At 46.7% G+C, this 23,538-nt stretch overlaps 1 protein-coding gene across 3 annotated transcripts; it reads right to left on the bottom strand.

Annotated features, from left to right (window-relative positions):
- Positions 1-1,287: 1,287 nt before the first annotated feature.
- On the bottom strand, positions 1,288-21,958 carry IDH1 (isocitrate dehydrogenase (NADP(+)) 1). Of its 3 annotated transcripts, XM_030579823.1 has the most exons (10): positions 21,838-21,947; positions 21,350-21,522; positions 18,263-18,390; positions 16,041-16,332; positions 13,975-14,080; positions 10,891-11,068; positions 9,747-9,898; positions 6,005-6,145; positions 4,872-5,034; positions 1,288-2,226 (listed from the first exon to the last, which is right to left on the bottom strand). In XM_030579823.1, exons 3-10 carry the CDS (start codon positions 18,382-18,384, stop codon positions 2,133-2,135), a joined length of 1,248 nt encoding a protein of 415 aa, XP_030435683.1. In that variant the 5' UTR covers positions 18,385-18,390; positions 21,350-21,522; positions 21,838-21,947; the 3' UTR covers positions 1,288-2,132. The 3 variants fall into 3 exon arrangements, with proteins under 3 accessions (XP_030435683.1, XP_030435682.1, XP_030435684.1); XM_030579822.1 differs by lacking the exon at positions 21,350-21,522 and having other exon boundaries at positions 21,838-21,958; XM_030579824.1 differs by lacking the exons at positions 21,350-21,522; positions 21,838-21,947 and adding an exon at positions 20,463-20,586.
- Between the last annotated feature and the right edge of the window lie 1,580 nt (positions 21,959-23,538).

The following is a 23,538-nucleotide window of genomic DNA, read 5'->3' as shown; positions in this document are numbered from 1 at the left end:
ATTAGCGGTTGCTTTGGTCTCCTACTCCTACAAAAATGCAAGTTTTGTGTTCTAGAAAAAACTTGGACCAGATTTGAATCTTTTCCCAAACTACTGTGCCCACCCTCTACATGTCTACCACTCAAATCCCTTCAAGAGTCTTCTGCAATGCCCACAACTGAAACAATTCATAATCCCTCAGAATGAAGCCAGCAAGATGTGCACATGCCTAAAACGAATGACTTCATGATCTCATTACTATAATTCTCCGTCTTCCCCATCTCATCCGCTTCCTGTTGTTTGCTATTACTTCTCATAAGTCCCATCTAATATTAGAGGGTAAAATACCACCTGTTTGTTCTGTAAGATGCCTACCGCTTTTCTGCACTGTAAAAAGGGTCAGTCATGCAAACCTGGGAGCTTTATGCCTATGTGGCCACATGGAAATCTGTACTTTTGGGGTCTCTACTCCAACCCCTCACCTTACCTCTCAACTTCCACAGCCGTGGCCAGAGAATCCAGAGGTTTTGGGTGGTAGTAGGTGGGGGAAGGGGGAATACAAGGTAATCTACCCCATTCCCCAGCCAGTGCAGGATTTTTCCATCTCTTCAAGTGTAGCGTCCAGTAGGGGTTAAATGCAGAATGGGTGGGATTTCCAGCACATTCCAGGGCAAATGATTCCACAGACGAATAGATCTCATTGGCAGGCAATTTCTTAACTATATTTCCTTGCTTCACTAACCTCTTGGGCTTCCCACTGTAACTGGGAGATTACCAGTCAAGGCCACAGAGCCTTAAAGAGGTGGGCGGTAGCAAGCAGAAGTCAGGCTGGGGGCCCTGCAGGCGTGATGAAACTGTTTGTCTGTAACTAGGTCATAGGCAGAGAAGGAGCTGGGGAGGGCTTCAGCCATATTACATTGTGCAGAGCCATGCAAAGCCTTGTGAACTCTGGTATGCACAAGCTGGAGCTACATGATATTCACCCATTACTAGAAGTGACAGTTAATCGATGTCACTGCTGTCGTTTTTCCTTACAATAAGGAAATATGCAATTTTTACATCTACTGCCAACAAGTTCAACTTGTCATAGGCAAAAACGTGAAATACCTTACTAGCAAACAGGAGTTTGTAAATAAGAATTAAGTTATTTTACATTTTAAGTAGGATATCTTTACAATGTTAGCCTTTGCTTAATGAAATCTGTCGCAGCATTAACTGGGTTGATAGGTTGTGGAGAGATGCAGTTAAATGGATTTATTGTGGATGGTTCTGTTTTTCCCCCCCTCACACACACAAGAGGAGACAAGAGGATGTTAGTTCTGGTTTTATTTTAGTCCAGACTAAAATATCCTTCAAGGAAAACAAACCATGGCTGGAATAGTGTTTCACAATAGACTGTAATGCTGAACACAGAAGTGTCACAATATAAGAGACTGAATAAGAAGCATTCAGCTGCCTGAAGAAAGCAGCTCGAGTAATTGCACCTTTATAAAATCCATGGGCACTGGTAGGAGGTAACAATTCCCATACAGTAAGAAGGGTATAGAATGAAATACAGAGACTTCACCCCCCCCCCCCCCGCCCAGCCCCACTACATCATGGGTTAGTAGCCATTTACCCTGGGGAACTGAAACAAGCTTCCAGCATTCATTAAGTGTTCAAGGAACCCCCCATCACCAGGCTACTGCGCTCTGGTTGCCATTATCAGGGAAGTTGGTTTAATGCATTCATAGGACGGACTATTGAAAAGCTGGAGGTTACTGTGCTGCTGGCACGAGAGGAAAGGACTGTTCCAGTTTCTATGTCTGTTGTACAGTAGGTTACCACTGGTTTAGCCACTCATGTATCATCCTCTGGTTTTGAAGCGAGGCAGAAGAAGTGGGGGAAAGAGGCAGTAGTGAGGGATAAATCAAGGAGGAGAGAAGCCCTGGCCTGCTTTCATTGTTGTCAGGTGTCCTACCACATTCAGATGGCTGGCAAAATAGACCCCACATCCCACCAGTTAATGAGTTAAAACAGGTTTCTAAACAGGTTTCATTTTAAAACAGGTGCCCGTGTCAATTCTCCCAGTACTGGGAAATGTTACACACCGCAGCGTAAGCCAGTCACCAGACAGGTGGGCTTCTCTGCAGAGCGCTTCCTGCTGTCTGACCTTACAGTCTGGGCTGAGAGGTTAGTTTCAGGCTCAAGTTTTCTGCAAGCTTCTCCATGAACTCAAAGGTGTTCACGTAATCAGACCGCTTCACGCTGCAGAGGGAAAAACACACCAAACAACCATCTTACGGCACTGACGCTTCCAAGTGTAAAGGGAAAAAACGCTCTTCAGGCTTTGAGTTGTTATGCTACCGAAGAAGAGCATAAAACACTGATCAGTTTATAGAGTGATGGTTACTTCTGTGCAGGGACCCTTGCAACAGGACTGCAGGGGAGTGTGACAGAGTGCTAGGCAACACCACCTATTGCATTCTGGGGGTATAGGCCCCTCTCTCAGCCGAAGGGGAGGAGCTACTGAGCCCAGGGCTCAAGCAAGTTCGGGGGACCACAAATGAAAAACAGGGACAGGAGTGAGGTTATATGGCCAAAATCTGGGATCCAGAAGGGGACACCGAGCAGAGAACCCCAGACAGCACCCACTGCTCCTTGAAGGTGTCTAGGGAGCCAGTAGACAGAGCCCAGAGGAACTCTGCCCGGATGCGTGATCGAAGCAAGGAATGGAAACAGGCCCCACAACTGCAGAGCACCTTCCCATCCTGCATCCTCCTCCTGGTTTTCTAGATGGTCACCTTGGTCAGTGCTAGGAGGAGGTCTCTTGACTTGTGGGGTTGGGATAGGGCTTGCATAAATCAGGAGATGAGGGGAAAAGGGCAGCCAGAACCTAAGGAGAAGGTTCTGGAGGAGCAGGAAAAGGGGCTGCAACCTGGCATGCTGCATGTAGATGTGCACCAGGTTCTCCCAGATGCTGCAAAAGGAACAGGTGTTGGGGAGGGAGGTGAACTGCGCCAGGCACACAGCCGTGCTCATGGCTCCCTGAAGGAGCCACCAGCTGATCTCCCCGGTCTGCTGTGGGACCAAAGTGGAATACAGGCTGGCCCACCAGGGTTCCTCACCCTCCATGGATGGTAAAAGGTCTTGCCACTTGGTGTCAGGGCGGGACATGAGGGTGAGGCAATGGAATGTGTGGAGCACAAGCATGTACAGCTATTCTCTAGGCATGGTTCGGAAACTAACAAATTGTAAGTTGCACAGCTGGCTCACGTTACAGAAGGGAGAAGACTGGGGGTCTGCGGGGCAGGGGCCTGATAATAAGGTCCAGAGGGCCAGGATGGGTGGGGAGCACCCTCCTGGACAGATTGTGCTGCAGCTCATTCAGGATTCATGTAAAACAACCCCCAGAAGTAACTATGCTTCAACAGTCTCTAAAACAGCTTAATGTCTCATTAGGAGAATGTAAAACCCACATCAGCACCATTCAGCCAAAAGGGTCAGCTATGCAGGCTCCAGCCCTGAAATGAAGCCAGTGCAGGAGCAGAGCAGACGTGCCAATAACAGTGTACTATGCTGGGTGCACAGTAAGGGAAGGGGGAAATGTTTGAACAAAAGAGAGCAAGGCAAACCCCTCCTCCTATGAAAAGTGCCAGGGATCTTCTAGATCCCCAGAGCAGACAAGACATCACTCAAGGTCTCACCTAGAAGACTTTCATATTGTATGTACCTCAGAAAGGACTGGGTTGCCCTCTTCCAGATTTGAACCTGCAGCTCTTATTTACATAGGTCCTACCTAGTGCATAGACTAGTAAGACAACCTCTGCCTAGGATTAACAGCAGCACTGCTTTACCTTTTGCCTGTTTTGTTGCTGCTACTGGTCTTAGGCTTTCTGGCACTCCCTACTCACTGATTTATGACGGGAACATATATATTCGTTGCTCTGTCAGTAAAACGACATGCCCCTCCCGCCTACAGGCACTTCTCACCCATCCTTGGAAAAGTTGCAAGACTGACTCTGATTTGCATCAGGCATGTGGAGGCTTGGGCCAGATATTACAGTTAATAGGGGAAGTGTAAATACAGTGGCCTGCCCAAGAGATTGTAGAGTCAGTCTTGAAATATACAATGCACAATTCTCTTCAATCCCTTGTTAACAGATCAACTCACATTGAGCTGAATGGCTTAGTTCTGTACTAGAATGTTAAGACAGTAGAAGGACATGATGAGGGATCTGACTGGCCCTTCTTTACTTGCCTCACTTTGTAACTGTGTTTGCAGCTCAGATGGTACGCAAGACTATCCCGGCACCCTTAACAGAAGATCTAGTCACCATGGACGGGCATGTGAAGGAGAGAATGGTCAGAATTCTATTTTCTGTAGGTTTTAGGAGGTGTTGAAACCAAGCCTTCATACTAGTGCCGTTCACACTTGCATTTAATAAAAGCAAGTGTCACTGTAAGACAGCTGTCCCATGGCAACCCTCTCCCAGTCTGTTCTGGTCAACATGGGGTCTTACACCATTGGGCCAGACAGGATCGACTGAGCTACTTCGATTGGAAGCTCTTGGGGGCAAGGACTGTCTTCACCATATGCAAATCACTTCACCACTCTGATCGTCAGTTTCTCGGTCTGTAAAACGGGACTAACGATGTTGACCTCCTTTGTGCTGTGCTTTGAGATCTATGTAAGAGCCGGCTACTCTGATTATTCTGTGCTTGTGCAGCGCCTGGCATAAAGGTTGCTGGTCCATGATGGGGACATCTCGCTGTTACAGTAATACAAACAATCATAAACGGTGGTTTTAAACCTACCCCCCCCCCAGCCTGCCATGCATTACTGGTCACTACAGCCTTTAACAGCAATGCCACGGCCCTGTTTAAGGGCAATGCAGACACTGCATACTTACTTAGGTAAACCTTTAATGCAAGCAGCTAAGTCCTTTGTCATGAAGCCAGCCTCTATAGTCTCCACACAGACCTCTTCCAAGGCGGTGGCAAAGTTCTTGAGGTCGGCGTTGTTATCCAGTTTAGCTCTGTGAGCCAGTCCCCTAGTCCAGGCAAAAATGGAGGCTAAAGAGAAAGAGAGTGTAACTGAACTGCTGAAACAATAAGACGAGGCTGCACTGTCACAAACAAACAAACAAGAAAGAAATCCCCCGAGTAAGAAGTGGAACAACTGATGAAGGCCAATGAAAAAAGCTGAACTTTCAGTGAAAATCTGGAGTGCGAACGGGAGTGACTTCACGTCACTGTCTCTTCTTTGTGCTATTCCTTATCTTTTTTTAAGCTCCAGTATCTCTGTGGTACATGATGGAGAGGAACAGAGGCCAATACGAAGAGCTACATGCAATTAACACATCCACAGTTATGAAATACCATACAAGCTGGAATCTGATTACTTCCCCGTAACACGATGCACGGAGACCGAGTGTAAGGGCAGGTGATGTTTTATCATGATTTTATAGGGCTTATTGATACACACACGTAGGGCGCGGGCTGCTGGGGAGTGAATCTATCCTGCACAAGCCTGCCACGCGCTAAGTGCCCATGGGGACCCTGCTGCCCCACACTAAGAGTTCCTAGCACGCTTTAATCTACACAGGAGTAGAACAAAGCACACGAGGGAACTCTAGTGCATCGCACCAGGGTCCACATGTGCAGGATCGATTTACACCCCGGCTTGTGGTGAACTAAGTGTTCACATAGACAAACCTATACTCTGCTCACTTGTGCTTATCCGCTGCGTAAACCTATTTTATGGGAAAGCAAAACAACCCAGTGGTGCCATTACTACACCATCAACGCAGGGATGTCAGAACATCTCACAGGTTAATTCTGTATACAATTCATTGCTCCCATCCAGTCAGTTCCAAGCTGCTTGTACTGTACATGGCAGAAGTACCAAAGATGATGCACAAATTATCATGCAATTAGCATGTGTGGCATTCTGCGATGCAGACATTTGCAGAAACAACAATGCGGGTGTTCAGTCTTAACTCCTTCTTACATGTCGCAATCAGAGAAGCACGAGGCACCTTACCGATGGGATTAGTGGAAGTTTCTTGACCCTTCTGATGCATGCGATAGTGACGCGTAACTGTGCCATGGGCAGCTTCTGCTTCCACTGTCTTGCCATCTGGGCAGATCAGTACGCTGGTCATCATCCCCAGAGAACCATATCCTGCAGGTTATAATCACAGGGGTCAAGTCTTCCTCTGAAAACCCCGACTCTGCTAAAGCTACACCACTTTGCCAAGCCACAAGGGAAGCCAAACAAACGTAGAATTCCTGAATAACAGCCATACATTAAATACTAAAACACCCACTTGTTCAATTCTGACTTAGGAAGCTGCTCTCGTGTCTGAATCATAGAAGTTATTCACCAAGGCCACTAGAAAACTGCAGACATTTTGCCCCGCTTCAAGCACATTCATATTCACCATAACCAGCCACTTTTTTTTTTTCTGTCAATGAGCTCAGTCTGTGAGCACCTCTTGTCTCCCATTGACTCCCAAAGCTCTGAAATAAGAGTCACTCAAAACTGCAAGGCAGCATGGGAAGAGGATGGGAGCGGCAAGGCTGTTTAGGAATCGGATTTTGCAGTTGATTTCACACTCGGTGGTCCCAACAAGAGAAGAAATTCAATTCTCCCAAGAGAGAGATTCATATTTCTCCTAGGGGAAAAAAAGCAATGGGAAAAGCTAGCTGCAGTGGGAGGAATGCAAGATTTCCTTAGGGGGTGTGCGTGCAGAGACAGGAGGGGAGGCCCTGAGACTTGGCTCGGGGAGGTGTCGGGAGCCAGGTCCAGGTGGGTTCCTACCTGCTCCCAGGCCCGTTCCAGTCCCTCCAAGTCCCGCTCCCTGGCCCAATCCTGGGTTCTGCTGCGGCTGCTCCAGCTCCGGTGGATCCTGCTCTCGTCTTCCCCCACCCCAGTGTGTGAGTTTATCTGGGGGCAGAGCCCCCACAATATTTCCATTGTGGCGGCACTTCTCCTGTCCCCTTCCCAGTTCCACTGTCCTGCTTCTTATCTGTTCATGTATTTTGCTGTCAATCCTCATTCCTAAGGTGACCATACAGCCCGTTTTGCCCGAGACAGTCCCTTTTTAAAGCCATGTCCCAGCTGTGATGACTTTTTTTTTTTGGCAAAAATGGGCATTTGTCCCGTTTGCTCTTGCCAATTGATCATCAGCTGGCAAGAGCAAACAGGACAATTGCCCATTTTTGCCAAAAAAGTGGGGCGTGCACCCCTACTGGGGCACAGAGGAACATGCGGGGGGAGGGGTGAGCAGCAGTGCCACCCCTGGGGGTGGAGGGGAAACAGGGCTTGCGCAAGCAGCAATGCCAGCTGTGCGGGAGCAGGCAGGATTTGGGCGAGCAGCAACGCCAGCCATGTGGGAGGGAGGGAACAGGGCTCAGGTTAGGAATAACGCCAGCCCCACATGGTGACCAGGCTGGGCTTGGACGAGAGCCCTGCACGTGGGAGAGGCAGGGCTTAGGCCAGCAACTTGGGTCGGCCCTGTGTGCGGTGTAGAAGGGGGGCAGACACGGGCCAGCCCCATGTGCGGGGTTGGGGGAGGGCTCAGGCAAGTGGCTTGGGGCAGCCCCACGTGGTGTCCCGTTTTCCCTTTGGGAAATATGGTCACCTTACTCATTCCCCACATTTACCTTGTCACGTTCATCTCCATTCCTAAGAAAAGTTCCATCAGATAAAGGGCTTTGGGAGTGGGAGGAGAAACTTGCTCCTGTACAGAGATTTAAATTTTTGTTCTATGCCACACCTGGTCATCTGGGGTAGTCTGGGCCAGGTCCTCCACGGGTGTGAAGTGACATGCTCCAGGAACGTCAGTGCGCTACACTTGTGCACGCCAGCTAATGACCTGGCTCACTCTGTCTAACATAGTATGACTTTGATTAACATGCCATCTCCTTGGGAGGATCTCAAACCATTTCAGAAGCACGGACGAGTTCTGCCTTGCAACCTCTGCATGGTAGGCGAGTATTGTTCTCCTCCCCAATTCAGAGAGGGGCAGGCACAGATAGACTGAAGGGCTTGCCTAATGTCACATGGACCCAGTGGCACTGATAGAACTAGTGTCATGACTTCCTGTCCTCTGCCTTAGCCACATGCATGGCTGGATTAATGCACAGGCAAATCAGGCACATGCCTAGGACCCAAATTTGTGGGGGCAAGGGGTTAAAATCGTAGGCCAGTGTCGTCCTTCTCCAATGCCTTGCGCCACCAAGGGGGCACCAACCATCCTTCTTTCTCCCAGGCACCACAACCCTAATCCTGGCCTGGCATGGAGGGGAGACCTCAGGGGTGGAGGAGAATGTGAGCCCATCCTGCACTCATCTTGCAGCAGTGGTTCCTGTCCCCTAGGTCTAGGCCTGGCTCCCCACTCTAGACACTGCATGCTGCGACCTGGTGCCTGGGGTTGCAGCACGTCATGTTTGGCCCAAACGCTTCCCCTCCACCCATTATGACAGAGGGCGACCGGGCCGAACCTGAGTGGTGCTGTAACCTCATGCACCAGGTCACAATGCCTGGAGCAGGACCCAGCCCCGCGGGACAGGAACTTCCACTGTGGGGTGAGTGTGGCGGGCGCTCTCCAACCCCTCCCCCTCTCCAGAGCCAAGGGTGACCAGATAGCAAATGTGAAAAATTGGGACGGGGCGAGGGTAATAGGCTCCTATATAAGACAAAATCCCAAATATTGGGACTGTCCCTATAAAATTAGGACACCTGGTCACCCTACCAGAGCCTCCCCTCTGCACTAGGCAAGGAGAAATGTATGTTTACTTAGGATCCAGTGATGGGTTAATCCAGCCCTGACAACATGGCCATTCTTCCTTCCCCTACATTCTTCAGCACTTAGGGTCCCAACCTGCAGGTCCCAGTGCTTGGAACTCCCATACTTGAACAGGTGTTCCACGAACCTTACAACTTATGGGATCAGGCTCTCACACTGGGTTTGAGTGCTGCATCCCACAGAAAGAGCCACAGGTGAGAGCCTGAGGGAACGGAAAAAACAAACAAACACAAACAAAACCACAAAACCTGTTTTCCTGGTGCCATCCCCTCTGGCGGGAGGAGCTTGTGGGGATGTAAAACTGGGAGCTCATGTCACCTTCTCACCTTCCAGGTCTCTGAGATCTGGGTCACTGGAAGCTTCTTGGGGCAAGGAACAAGAATCCCTCTAAGTTCTGTGTGAGGCAAAATTTGCTGATGGTGCTAAAGAAAGAACACTACTCAACTCATGTTCTTCCTGCGAGTGCCACACACATGCCAACAGGCCACATCTGGGTAGGATTCTTACCAAGAGCTACGAATTTTATTCATATCAATATCTATCTGGCTCTTGGCATTTGGGTTACATTTTTGTGTCATTACAATTTCTTTTTTGCTCATGGGGCATTGAGCCAATTTGCTGAGGCGACCTTTCCATGCTCAGTTTTCGCCGCTGCGCCCTGGGTTAAGTCGTGCAGGCATTTTGGTGACCAAATTCCAGCTACTGGTGCAAGCACTTCGGGTTTAGAGCCATTAGTAGTTGTGGCACTGGAATAGCCATCATACAAAGAAGTCTAAATAGAAGATGGATGCACTCTTTTTAAAGCTAAGTTTGTATCTCATACTTCATTTTCTTGAGTCTGTGAACTGCAAACAGCTTGGAGATAAAGCAGTGGCTCTAGGATAAGCATATGCACAGGTGTGAGGCTGGTGGTCTGACTGACTGTTATCGAGGCTTAGGCCAGCGACGTGCTGGAACAGGAACAGGACATACCTTGTGCCACAGAGTCAGACTGCACATCACCGTCATAGTTCTTACAGGCCCAGATAAAGCCACCTTCAGATTTTAGTGCTTGAGCCACCATGTCATCGATGAGTCTATGCTCATACCAGATCTTCTGGGTTTCAAACTGGGGCCTGTATTCTCTGGAAGACAAGAAAACCACCAGGTAGCTTCTGGCAATTACAATTCTAGTCAGTGCAACATGCAGGTGAAAGGCTGAAATCCTTAACTTGCATGAGGAAATGGGAGAGGAAAGGGACTGTGGGTTCAGATGAAGATGTTTATGGGCCTTGAACAGCACCTGAAAGGACAGGATGTATGTACATTTTGCTCCTGGTTTTATAGGTTGTTATGAAGCATGCATATAAAGATGGCACGTGACCAGTCAGAGGTGTGGGGAGGAGGGAAGACAACCAATGGCTGAGCTCCTCAAATATGTGACAAGGAGCAAACATAAAATTCATGAATTCACCCTTGAGAATCAGTAGCCCCAATGGTGTTCTCTCTTACACTGAGGCAAATCAACAGCAACTCAGCTGCATTTAAAGGGATTAAACTGGTGAACAGGAGGAGAATATGGATTCATGCTTCTGACACCAATTTACAGGGAATTTTGTGTGATCTTATTTCTGGGGTCAATTGGAGTCTAATACTCAAGGACCTCCCTAGTTAATTATGAGAGCTGTAGGACAAGATACTTGCTTCAAAAAAGGCCAAGCAACAATTTACTGAAATCTAGACAGATTCCCTCTTTATAATGTAAGCCATTTTAAGAGTACACATATGTACATTTTAAAGAGAGAAGACTTGCAATGCTCTACTAAAAAATAGTGAGGGTCAAGTTCTAAAGCAACTAGCTAGGGATTTTCCATGACTCCATCCAAATCTCCAGAGCTTTCTTTTTATCCTCAGTAGATGCCAGTGGAGATGGACACCAAAGCCTTGATTCAGGAGAGCCCTTAAATACATGCTTGAGTGCCCCATCCTGGCTTCAATGAGAGCAGGGGGTGCTGAGCACTTCACAGGTTTGGGCTCTGAATGATGGTGGGGGTTCACAAAGAATAAAAGAACCATCTTTCTACTATAGAAAAAATGCTCTAGAAGAGAAAAACTGGAAGTAATCTGTAGTAGTTACTTTTCATAGATCTCCTGAAAGATGTCCTTAAAGCGTCCATCGTATCTCTTCAGAATGGTGTTCTTGGTGCTCATGTACAGGGGCCAGCCTTTAGATAATGCCATCTGGAAAGAACTGTGTGCAAAATCCCTGATGGACTGGTCAAGGTTATACATTCCCATAGCTACACCACCACAGCCTATCAGGAAAGGGAGAAAAGAGAACAGTAAATGAGAATGAGCTATAACACTGGCTAAAACCCCCACCCCATTTCTAACAGCACGCTACAGAATTCCCAGCCAGCAGGCTGGAATCCTCCTCAGCAGTCTGTCTTTCCTGATGCAGTTCTAGAGACTGTGAAGTATAACAGGATGGAATTCAGTTACAAACAACAGGACTGCTCCTCCCATATGTGCATCATTTGTCTAATTCTCTCAGTGCTATGAGGCATGGAGTTAGGCATGGTTCCTGGTGGAACTTTAAGCTTAAGTAACTTTTTACATGGCTGTAGACCAGATGTAGTTTCCTTCAGCGACTCCTAACTACAGTCCAGATCACCACTACTCATAGAAAGAAAAAAAACACATGGAAAAGGGTTCTGGGGAGGAAATTGCTGTGGGAGATCCTACTTCTTTGAAGTGGTGGTTTAACCACTGACAGTGTGGACAAAAGCTGTGGGGACCAGCTCCATACTACATGGGTCCTGGGAATCCACGGTCATCTGTGGAGGCCCTGCATCTCTTCACTGGCTCAGACCTCACTGCAGCCTCTTCTGGCTCCCTGAGAGAACAGGTTCATTGTCAGCAGGCTGCAGGCAATGCTCTCCTGTTCCTAGAAACCCCATAAGGGCTATAGAAAAGAGACAACACGGCCCTGGACAGTGTTTTGACTAGGTTGTGCACGGCCTGTGTACGTCTGAGGGGAAAGGCAGGAAAACTGTGCATGTCTTCCATTCCACAGTCTGTAATCCCTTCCTCAGTAGAGACCCTGGGAGGAGGAAGGAGAGACCTGCTTGTGGACCAGCAGGGTGGGACAAGTTAGACATTAACATTCCTTAACTTCCTATTTAGCCTGAAGTACATACATTAAAACGGTGTGTGGCATATAGAAGTGGAATCACCCTTTGCAGCAGAAACAACTATCACAGAGAACTCTGGTGATTTTACTGGGAACAACAGGAGCTATGGATTTAAAAATAAGTACAGAGCCAGTCAGCCAAGAAAATACAGTTCCCCTGAACCCTCCTGTCATCTCTTCTGGTCTGAATTACAGCAGGGTAGGCTTCACAGCAGCATTCACACCCCCTTCTTTGAGTTGTGAGATTTACTAGAGGCTGCTGTATCTGCCATGAGTTTGATCAAAACTAGACCCGCTGGAATGGTCTTCCTGCTGTTGACAATTACTAAAACGAAAAGATTGAGGTTCCTAGGCTTGACTGTGCTTCCACTTAAATCAATGGCAAAATCCCACAGACTTCAATAAGGCAGTTCCCATTGGCCAATCTCTATGAGAGTCTTCTCGTTGACTTCAAAAAGAGTTGGTTGGGGCTGTTAGTGAGAAACCTGAAATGGGCTCATTCTTATCCAAATGCCTTAGACCAAGGGTAGGCAACCTGTGGCACACGTGCCGAAGGCGGCATGCAAGCTGATTTTCAGTGGCACTCACACTGCCCGGGTCCTGGCCACCGGTCCGGGGAGCTCTGCATTTTAATTTAATTTTAAATGAAGCTTCTTAAACATTTTAAAAACCTTATTTACTTTACATACAACAATAGTTTCGTTATATATTATAGACTTAGAGAAAGAGACCTTCTAAAAATGTTAAAATGTATTACTGGAACGCGAAACCTTAAACTGGAGTGAATAAATGAAGACTCGGCACAGCACTTCTGAAACATTGCCAACCCCTGCGTTAGACCTTCACTATTATTTTCAAAGCAAAGTTACCACTGGCTTAAATGGGAAGTTTGCCTGGGTCTGCAGGATCTGGCCTAATTTGAAATGTCTCACTGGCCAAAATATTTTTCAGTAAGTTTTCTTATGAGACATCCCTCATTTGAAAACCCCAAACATACTTTTAGAAGGAGTGCCTCGTAAGATAACTTAACCACTGCCTATGTGTATTCCTGGTAATGAGAGAAATAGTTGAGCTTATTACAGAGGTACCTGGTGGTGGTTGGGGAAATAGCCAGACCTTTTCATGACTGAAGAAGGTTTGACTGTTTGTCACAAAAGCAAAGTTGTTTTAAGATGACATTGGGTATTAAACCAAGTTTCATAAAAGCTGAACCTAAGTATGTTGGAATAGGATCCAAGTCTTCATTAGTCACAGCATGCAAATTGGCACCCAGCCTGCCATGCTTAGTGATGTACAGGGCAGAATGGGATTGACTACAAGGTCCTCCAAAGAACTTTTAGGGTTAGGGGTCTCCTAGCTACCAAGTTTTGTACAGCCTCAAGTGTAATATTTTCCTGAAAATAATTTAAAGAAGATAATTTGCACATTTGTACATAATTCACATATAACTGTAATTGTCAGGTTCAACACAAGTGCATGGCGTAGTGCTGGTGAAAGGCATTTGATTCACTGCCTTGGTGAACCAAGTGCTTTGTTTATCTAGAGTGCAGCAGCAGGGCCGGGAACCCACACACTACCCTGTCAGCATGGCTCAGCCCTGATCTGGGGGAAGGGGATTTCCCCTAGTAGTAATAGAAGTAGTTCATTCTCCAAGCAGTTTTTGGCTTTTTGACAGAATCTGCCAATTAGCCCAGAGCATGGTGGGGAGTTCGCAATGTGAGAATTTCTCTCTCTATCAGCGAAGAGCAGTGCATGGCATAGCTACCAACGGCGCAAGTGTCACACAAGATGCACGAGAAGTGGTATGTCTGGTGTGTGTGTGTATTTTGTATTTAGTTTCTTTGCTTTATGATTTCCAACACAATTGAATTAACTTTCAGTGCTGGAACATTCGCCTCCCCTCCCACACAAATGAAATAGGCCTCTAAAAGTACAGATGCTGTACCCTGCAGTGAATCTAACACACCCATCAACTTGAATCATCCCAAATACCAGTGACAATCACAGCTTTTGTGACACCATACATACCTTCAAAGTTATGGATCAGATAGGTCACTGGTTTGCCGCCATCTTTCGGTGTATAAGTCATCTCTACTTTTCCAGGCCCAGGAACAACAAAATCTGTTGCTCTGTACTGTACAAAAGAGAGAAGAGTTACATTTAGTAGTTTCAGCTAATACACCGGTTAAACTGCAAGAGCAATAGTCATGTTTGGTCAAATAGCAATTCTCATTCATAGGAAAAATGTGTAAATAGATGCACTAAAAGAGCTGAAAAATGCAGAAATGTACATTTTCCAGATGTAGATGATTTTAACATGGCAGGTCTCTAAAAATATTGTTTTAATATTCAGTGGGGGAAGGGAAAGGGATATTCTGGGAAATTCTATTGATTCCATTTCATAATTGGGTTAACGCAACTATGCTCCAAACTACACTCTCTTGACAATGGCTGTGAATTATGCTACTAGTGTCTAACCTTTCACTTCTGAGCTCTGAATTCCAAACAGGCCTAACTACAGTAACAATCATTCTTAAGCATTTGTGAATGGGTGAAAACTGCCCACGCAGGCAACACACATACTCTAAAAAACCCACATAACTGTAAAACTTAGTTACAAAAAATGTGTATCATCTTCCAAATTGTCCTGGGTAAATGTCATTAGGTTCTTTTTAGGTTACTCTCCATTACAGCCTTCGAGCCTTCTCACCATTTCCTTGCTGACATCAGTAATGTTCTTCCCAAGCTCTACAGTTCACTGTTTTTCCTTTCTCTCTTCCCATCTATTATTCCTTTCACTTTAATCTCTTGCTCTGGCAAGTTTCCACTTCTTTTGCTTTATCAACACACTGTCTAGCCTACTGTAATTTCCACTGCCTACTTAATTATTCAGTGCTCTTGATTTATTTCTTAAAGACATAAGACTAATTATTCTTTTTTGTGAGGTATGGGCTCGGCAATTTCTTCTTGCTCCTAGGAATTAGATACTCAGCTGTGGCCTATCATTTTAACTGAGCATATAACTTACCTAACTCTTCTATAACACTGCTCATCCATAGATTTCAAAGCACTTTACAAAGGACTGTATGATTATTCCCTTTTTACAAATGGGGAAACTGAGGCACCAAGCTGCTATGACTTGCTCAACATCACACAGCAGGTGAGTGGCAGGGCTGGGAACAGAGCCTAGGTCTGACTTCACTTGCTCACTTGCATAAACCGTTTGGCTCAATTGTGCATTGTGAACAGGAGTAGGGCAGGCAATGAGACTCCTCTGCCCCAACAAAATGCTTTTCTTCCTCCCTCTAAAGCTTTCCTTGGGGGTGGAGGGGTGTTCTGCTGCCAGAGTGGGTCTTCCAGTTAAATAGACTGACATCTTTCGGAACACTAGAGGACACTCTCAGCTTCATATTACACCAGCTCTCTCAGTATTAGCTATCATTAAAGAATAGGAATGTTCCTCATTAAGATGTGGCCTGAGGTTTCCAAGTACCACTGGTCAATCTCCCCAGGCACAACTATAAGGTAACCAAGCAAGTGGGTTTTGTTTGTTTTGGGTTGTTTTTGAGTGAAATGAGTATCTGGCTCCGCAAACGCTGCCCATGGTGGAAACAGGGAGAATCGAGAAGTAATTTGGATGTTGGGCTACCTGGAAGTACCTCAGACAACTCAACAACACTGAGACAAGAGGAAGGAAAAAATTTAGGGGTAGAGTCTATCTTATAGAGTCACCGCAGCAATGGGGTGGGAGGAGGGCCTTGGGAGCAGTTGCTGGAGGCATTCTGTTTCTAGACTGCAAAGGCAGTGAGCTTGCTTTCGGGGCAGTTGGAAATTTCTACACTCTTTAATAAGAAACAGTGCACTCTACATCCAGCATAGGCCTCTGTATATTATTAGTAGAACTGTGATAGCTCCAGTCATCGACCAGCACCATGGTACAAACACAGAATACTAATAAGCTTGGAGCTTGATGAGTGCATCTCCACCCCTTTCGTGGATCTGTGAAAAAGCAGCTAAAATATGGCCTTTAAGAGATATCACATGTGTGTTGGGTGCATGCTGTAACAGAGAATGACCCTAAAGTAGTAACTCACTTGGTCCCCATAAGCGTGACGGCCAATGATGATGGGTTTCACCCATCCAGATACCAGCCGGGGGATGTTTTTGCAGATAATGGCCTCCCTGAAGACTGTGCCACCCAGAATGTTTCGAATTGTCCCATTTGGAGACTTCCACATTTGCTTCAGCTTGAACTCCTCCACTCTCTTCTCATCCGGAGTGATAGTAGCGCACTTGATGCCGACATTGTACTTCCTTATCGCCTCTGCTGCTTCTACTGTCACCTTGTCATCGGTCGCATCACGATTTTCCATGCCCAAGTCATAGCTACAAATAATCAAGTCAAAGTCACCTGATGGATCAGTCTAAGATGCTTATGGTCCTACATGATATAAATGCACAACACACACACAGTCCTAGAATTCTGTCATTACTGGTATCTACATCGAGCCACCTGCATTCCACCAGGAGTCAAAACAAGGGAAAGTAGATGATCTTAACACCAGTATCTTCCCTCAAGATTTCTGCAAGTGAGGGTGCAGGGCTGACTTTAGTTTATGATTGAGAGTAGTGTAGGAGCCCTGCCAAGAGCATCTGCTGCAAGGGTACACAGATGTGTGCATCCCCAGCCTTGGCCATGTCCCATTCTCAACTAGTACCCAACTGCTTTGTGAGTATCTAATCAACCTGTCACCTGAAGTTGTGGCTGTTTTGCATTATTTCAGCCTTCCCCGCTGGATTTTCCACTATGGGACTCTCTGCCTGCGTGCAAATCAGCATAAACTCTGAGTGAATCAGACCCTTCTACTACAAGCTTCTTGGGGCTGGGACTGTGGCTTTCTTTGTGTAACATATAACACTAAGCACACCAACAGGACCCACGAACAATACCAATGATGATGGAGTCGGCACACTGTTTCGCTTTAAAATGACATCTGAACATATTTCTTTAAAACAGCAGAGGGGAAAACATTTACTATACTTATTACTGTTTTTATGAACAATTGTGCTCTGCATATTTGTCCTTGAAGTATAATCAGTTATGTGTAAAACAGGGCACGAGTGTATTCATTGTACTTGGGAAGACAGTGTCTGTCTCCTTCCCCACTTTTTAAGAATGGACTCTCCTCCAGACACTGTGTGTTCAATAAGCTGCTAGGTTCCTCTTGGCACTAGCAAGCAGTAAATCTTGGGCGAGTAGGAGGTGGAGGCTCCAGAACAAAAGCAAACTGCTTTGGAAGTAGGGAAAAGGTCAGACTGGGTGAGTTTGACTAATGATTGACACCACTGAAGATTTCATCATACAACTGGGAAAATAAAAAACCATGAACATGGCTGCTGCCACTGTAATTCTGACCTACTACTTTGAGGATAGGAAGGGAAGGAATAGCTCTTTATTTTCCTAAAATAAGTCTTGTAGGCAGTGTCACCACATTCCAACAGGTGTGATCCCCCCTCCTCGTTTTCTTAAAAACTTGCTCCTAATTTATTATTCTGGAGGTAAGCAAAGGTGGATGGATGCAGTTTATGAAACTGTGAGAAGCGTGAACAGTCACAGACTAATCCAAACAGGTTTAATCCTGTTCCATCTCCCCTGCAACAGTCACTTCGTACCACTCCGGCAGCCTAAATGGGTAAAAAAGCCCTGTGGGGAATTCCCCCCATGTTGGCATAAGGCCAGTTGGAGCCCAACACCATCATTCAGTAAAGCTGTCAGTGTAGGGATGTGCTGGGGGCAGGAGGTTAAGAAATAATGGCTGAATTCCAGCTAGTTTAGCTTGCATAAAACATACAGGCAACTATACATGCTGCTCTAACACTGGAGGCATCACCAGACCTAGAGCAGCCCAGAATTAAAGAGGTCCAAAGGTGGTAACTGAACACCTGGGCTCTGATTCCTGCGCAGTCCCTTCTAAGAGGCACAGCACAGTTTAATCCACTTACTACTGAGCATACACCTCTTACCTTTGTGACTGCAGGGAGACTGTCCGTGAAAGGCTTTGCAGGAATAAGGTCATAGGAAAGATATTTTGGCAAACAGGTTTTTCACCACAAAGTAGTGGCTTTAAGTAGATGACTGAGCCCTTCTTGGTGCTCTTCAGAACAACTCATTTTGCAAAGCAAGCAGAGGAGCACTGAGTGCTGGAGGGGAGATGTCTGTGGGAGGCCAGCTCTCTGACACGGTATAAACCCCTACATATGCAAAAATATAAACCAATGCCCAACAGTAAATCAGCCATGTATAATATATGGTTACCTGTGCAGGTCCAGATCCACATATGGAAATATCAGCTTTTCTTTAATCAGTTCCCAAATCACCCGAGTCATTTCATCTCCTTGCATCTCCACAACAGACCCTCCATGGATTTTTTTGGACATCTTGAACTAAATAAGATGTAAAAACAAACTAAACTGTCTCTATATTAAGCAATGCACATTTTTGTTAACATGAACAGGAAAAAAAAAAGTCCCAATCCTACAAACACTAATCCTTTAGCAGTGTCGCCAACTCTCATTTTATTGTGAATCTCCTGAAATGTGGTGCTTTTCTTAAAGCCCCGGCTTCTGGATGCTTCTGATTAGGTGAGAATCTTAACATTCATGCACATTTCTATCCCTGGTGATTGTGGAGAGAAGGTGAAAATGTGCCCCGAGTGCCTCCCAAAGGCTCAAAATCCAGAAGGGAAATAAAGAGTGTCCCAAATTTATTAGTTAAAAAATCCTCATGGTTTCTAAGCCAATCTCGTGATTTTTCAGGGACCAGTCTCACGAATTTTGAATGCTTAAGGGTGGTGTTACATATTCATCTTAGTAGAGATCGGATCATCACTGCTTTTTTTCCCCCCTTTAGGAGTAAAATGTCACATTGGTACAGAAATGCTGAGGATATACAAATACAACTCTTTACTTGGACATCTTGTTTTTGGGGTTAAATACTGGAACACATCAGCTTTCTGAAAACAGCTTTCAGCTTTCTGAAAAACTGAAGTACTGGAGTCAAGGATCATTAAAAATATTTTCCATCAAGACTCTAGATGGCTCTTATTTGCATTTTGATCCTTGTCAACAGAAAGTACTATTCAAACACTTTATGCTCTACTTTCAAATGGCTACAATCGCTTAGTGACTACTTCTGCTTACACAAGAGCTATGACTTGGCAATTTTTTCGCAAACGCAAACGCAACCTAGTTCTCATAGGCAGTTCTCATTAGTTATTTTAAGTTCTCAACTTAGAGACAGGAAACTCCTGTTTAAGGCCCCGATCCTGTAAACACTTATACCCATGCACAACTTCATGTACATGAGTAGTTTCACTGGATTCAATGGGAGGACTCACATGAGTAAAGTTATGCACAGGCATAAGTGTTTGCAGATTTGGGGCCTTAATGTGTAAATACTGAGCCTTACTGACAGTAAAAATTCTTGGCATTAGTAATTCTTATTCAGCATTCATGTATCCAGTCCATTCTTAGACTTTAAGTGAAAGTAATGGAATAATTAATATAAATATTTCATAATTTATACAACAGCTTTCATTTGAGGATCCCGGAGCCATTTACAAAGATTTCTTAAGCTTCACAAGAAGCTTTGAGGTAGGAAAGGGGTCACATGCCTGTTTTACACATGGAGAAAGCGAGGTAGAGAGGGTAAGTGACTTGCCCAAGGTCATACAGAGTCCCAGGAAGAGCTGGGAACAGAACAGAGAACTCTTGATTCAGTCTTGTTCTCCAACTGCTAGACCATGCTTCACTGTTTTACTTCCTCTAAAAACCCACCTTCCAAAGTGGCAATAATTTGCAGCCTTATGCTGCTAATAATTCCATCTGGACATATCAATTTGAATAACAACCAATCTGAAACATTTTAAAGGTAATTTTTTTTATTATATCCAAAGATAGTGTCCTTGCCAATATTAGATGTGGTTGCCTACTGCTTATTACAAGCCACTATATAAATGACCATTCACAAAACTTTGGCTGAACTCATAATAGGCTCAGCCCACACATATAAATACTCCAGGCCTAATTTTCAAACATGTTTTTTTCAGTGAGGAGAAGGGTCTTGTGGTTAGGGCACAGGATTACTGGTTAAAAGATTCTGTGTTCTGTTTCTGGCTCTGGGTGACTTTAGCAATTCATTTAGCCAACACTTTCAAGAAAGAAGCCATTGATTTTGGGGTGTTTTAAAAGTTTGAGAGCCCAGAATAAGGCAACCAAAACTGACCATTTTTGAATTTTTGGCTGCTACCCACTCTGGCCTTTGCCATCAGCAGAAAAAAATTAAAAGATGCATTTAAACATGTTAACTAACAACACTTTCCCTAATATGGCTACGGCCTATGAGCCTCAGTTTCCCCACCTATAAAACAGATGATAAAACATTTAGACACACAAATGTCTAAACACTGATTTGAACAGCTACATGTGGTATTTGGCCATCCTATTAAGGAGCTCACCTCTGATAGTCAGTTACTTCAGTGATCTATCCCTTTCAGGTTTCCCAGATTCTTGCCTCAGAGCACGGACTTTAAAACATCTTCTCCCCTTTCATATCCTCGCCCACACACCTAGCCAAAAGGACCTAGATTGGACTTTCCCAACACTCTTTCATTAGGAAAGGCTCATTGCATAATGTAGTTGCTTTTACATTATTGCAAGTTACACAGTTCAAATCACATCCACATTAGAGATGTGCAAGAGTGCAGCTATGCCAGGGGCTGGAATCGCAGTGCTGGCAAGGTCTGAGATCAGAATTTGGTTTTGGGCCTTGTATGCCTGGGAACGTTTTACATTATAGAAGTATAACTATGCCATTATAACCCTCTGCACAGCCAATCTTATTGTGGAAGAAGACTGGCTTTTTGTTGGTTTAGCTTAACCCCTTCTAGAGTGAAATAACTAACCTCCCCTGCAAAAAAGCCACTCCTACAAGAAATGTCCACAGGAGAGGTTATTCGGGAATAACTATACTGGCTGAAATTCACAGTTTAGGTTATATAAAGAAACAAAATCATTTCCACTCAGACTAGGTCTGTACTAATATAAAAGTGATCTAAGCTAAACAACAGAGTCTCACTGTGAAGCTCTGGTTGTCATGAAGCAGCAGTCATTTGATATTAATTTGCAATCTATGAACTGTCACTTCGTATTTTCCAAAGATTTACAAATCCTACTCTTGACAGCAACTCAAAATGAAGTATTTTAAAGGCACATCTTTTGAAAACACCAAAAACACTATAAACTTTCCAGGGGGAGAATGAAGTCATGCACTCAGACTGTTTCTGAGCAGGGACAGCCTTGACACGCCCCTGCACCCTCACCCACCCAGGAGCGACTGTCAGACCTCTGAAAAGGATATAAAGCTGCAAAACAAATCTAGATCCAGGCCGTCTGTAAAAGCCAGCTAGCGCTGCTGTAGCTATGCCATTCTGGAGGGGCCATGCCCGCTTTAAGGCAAAGCGGATCATGACTTTCAGCCTGGGTGGGGGCCGGTTTGATTCACAACGGCGGCGCTTGCTGGGGTGTAAAGTACAGAGGTCAGATAATAACACCGTGTGCTCAGGGGCCAAAGGGGACTGTGCAAACAGACCAAAGGGAAAAGGTCTCTACGTTTAAGGCTGCGGCGGGGGGGGCGGGGGCTGCCTGTACCCCCCCCGCCCAGCGATCAGGCCCCGTTTCTAGAGAGAAGACTGACCCCGTCCTCTCTACATCGGCCCAGCCCCGGGACCCCAGCCCCGGAGCGGCTCGGCCAGCGGAGCCTCGGCGCCCCCCGGGCAGACGGGGCCGCTCGCTGTCACTGCCAGCCCCGAGCCCGGGCGGCGCCCCGCTTACCTCGGGCTGTCACTGGCTTGGGCAGCGCTGCCTCCGCACCCAGCCTGCTCCTGCTCCTGCTCCTGCTCCTGCTCCCGCTGCCGCGGCGCCTCTGCTCGCAGCCGGCCGGGCTCCCCCTGCCGGCTCCCAGCGACCCGGCTCCGCCTCCGCCACCGACCCGCCAATGGCCTCGCCGACGGGCAGCCAATGGGGGCGGCCCACGCGGGCGGGGCGGCGAGGTGTGTCCGGCCCTGGGGCGGCCCGCGGGTAGAGGGGGGGGCGGCACAGGGAAATTGGTGTCCAGGGCGAACTTGGCTTTTGATGGCCCTGACCCCCGTGGGCACGTAGCCCCCCCCTTGCCCCTATGGGGGCCTCACCCTCCTGCACCCCAACCCCTGCACTTCCCTCCTGTGCCCAGGCGGGAAACTGAGCTGGCTGCCGGGGAGCTGGTATTGCTGCTCACTCCCCCCAGGAAGGCTGCTCCTCTGGGGGGGTCGGGAGTAACCGCAGGGCTCCCTGCATCCAGGTCACTTTCCTAGGGTGAGCAGATGTTCTGATTTTATAGGGACAGTCCTGATTTTGGGGTCTTTTTCTTATGTAGAGTCCTGTTACCTCCCACTCACTGTCCCGATTTTTCACACTTGCTCTCTTCTTTCCCCACCTGCACTGCATGAGGTGAAGGCAGAGAGCAGCAACTCTTGATACTGGACTCATAGCACAGCCCAGATGAGGAAAGTGACCTGGATGCATGGAGCACTTGGTGTTGCTCCTCGCTTCCTCCCTTACTGCCCCCCTAGGGGGGCAAGAAGTATCTGTGTTGCATCACCATTGCCCCCTCCCCCCGCCCCGTTGGGAGGAAGCAGGGAGAAATCTGGATGCTCCCCGCCCACAATACAGCACTCCCCTGCCAGCCGGGAGCAGTTTCTGACTCCGCATGGGTAGTGTCCACCTCTTCACTGCCACACGGCACCCCCTTGACTATGATGCCCCTGGACGGTTGCCCTGGTGGCCCACCTCTAAGACCAGCTCTGGGGAGGCAGCAGGGGGGAGGAGGAAGGAGAAGGGAAGCAGGGTAGAGGAGAGGTGAGAGCAAGAGGAAGGGAGAGGCCAAGGCAGGCAGATGCTCCCACATAGGTTATATGTTTACTCAGGTGAGGCTGAGGCTCAGCCAGGGTTTTGCATTCCTGTGGGTTACCAGCCAAGCCCCTCAACCCCCCAATATCAGACCGTAGCCCTGTGGGCCTGTGTCAGGCTGTAGGACAGGGGGAGGCAATTCTTTTTTGACAAGGTCCAAATTTCTTGATCAAGGTATAGTCAAGGTCCAGACTCCAGAGAAAAGAAAACAAATCATAATGATAAGTAAATAAAAAGAAGTTGGGTGGGGTTCATTGAAAAGCATCTGGCGGTCTGGATTTGGCCCATGGTCTGCCTACTGACTATCCCTGCTGTAGGAGATATCAGACACAAACATCCATTTTCAGCTTCTAGCCCTGCCTTTCACGGCTCTGCCCACAACTCAGCTTTCATTCCTTCCTATCCCTCCTCTCACTCACTTTTCTCTGCTGGGCCGTCCTGTCAACCTGCTCCCTTTGGGCCAGAATCATCTCTGTACAGATCTTGGCACAGAGGTTGAGAGTAGGTGAATTGTCTCCCCCATGTCTTGGGACTTCTAGGGGTTGGGCCAGTGCCTGGTGCAGGTTAGGATAGCCCCGAAGGCTGCCC

This window comes from Gopherus evgoodei, chromosome 11, assembly GCF_007399415.2.
Source record: "Gopherus evgoodei ecotype Sinaloan lineage chromosome 11, rGopEvg1_v1.p, whole genome shotgun sequence".
NCBI classification, from domain to species: domain Eukaryota; kingdom Metazoa; phylum Chordata; order Testudines; family Testudinidae; genus Gopherus; species Gopherus evgoodei.
The sequence above is the reverse complement of the archived record's forward strand: the minus strand, read 5'-3'. Positions and strand labels throughout refer to the sequence as shown.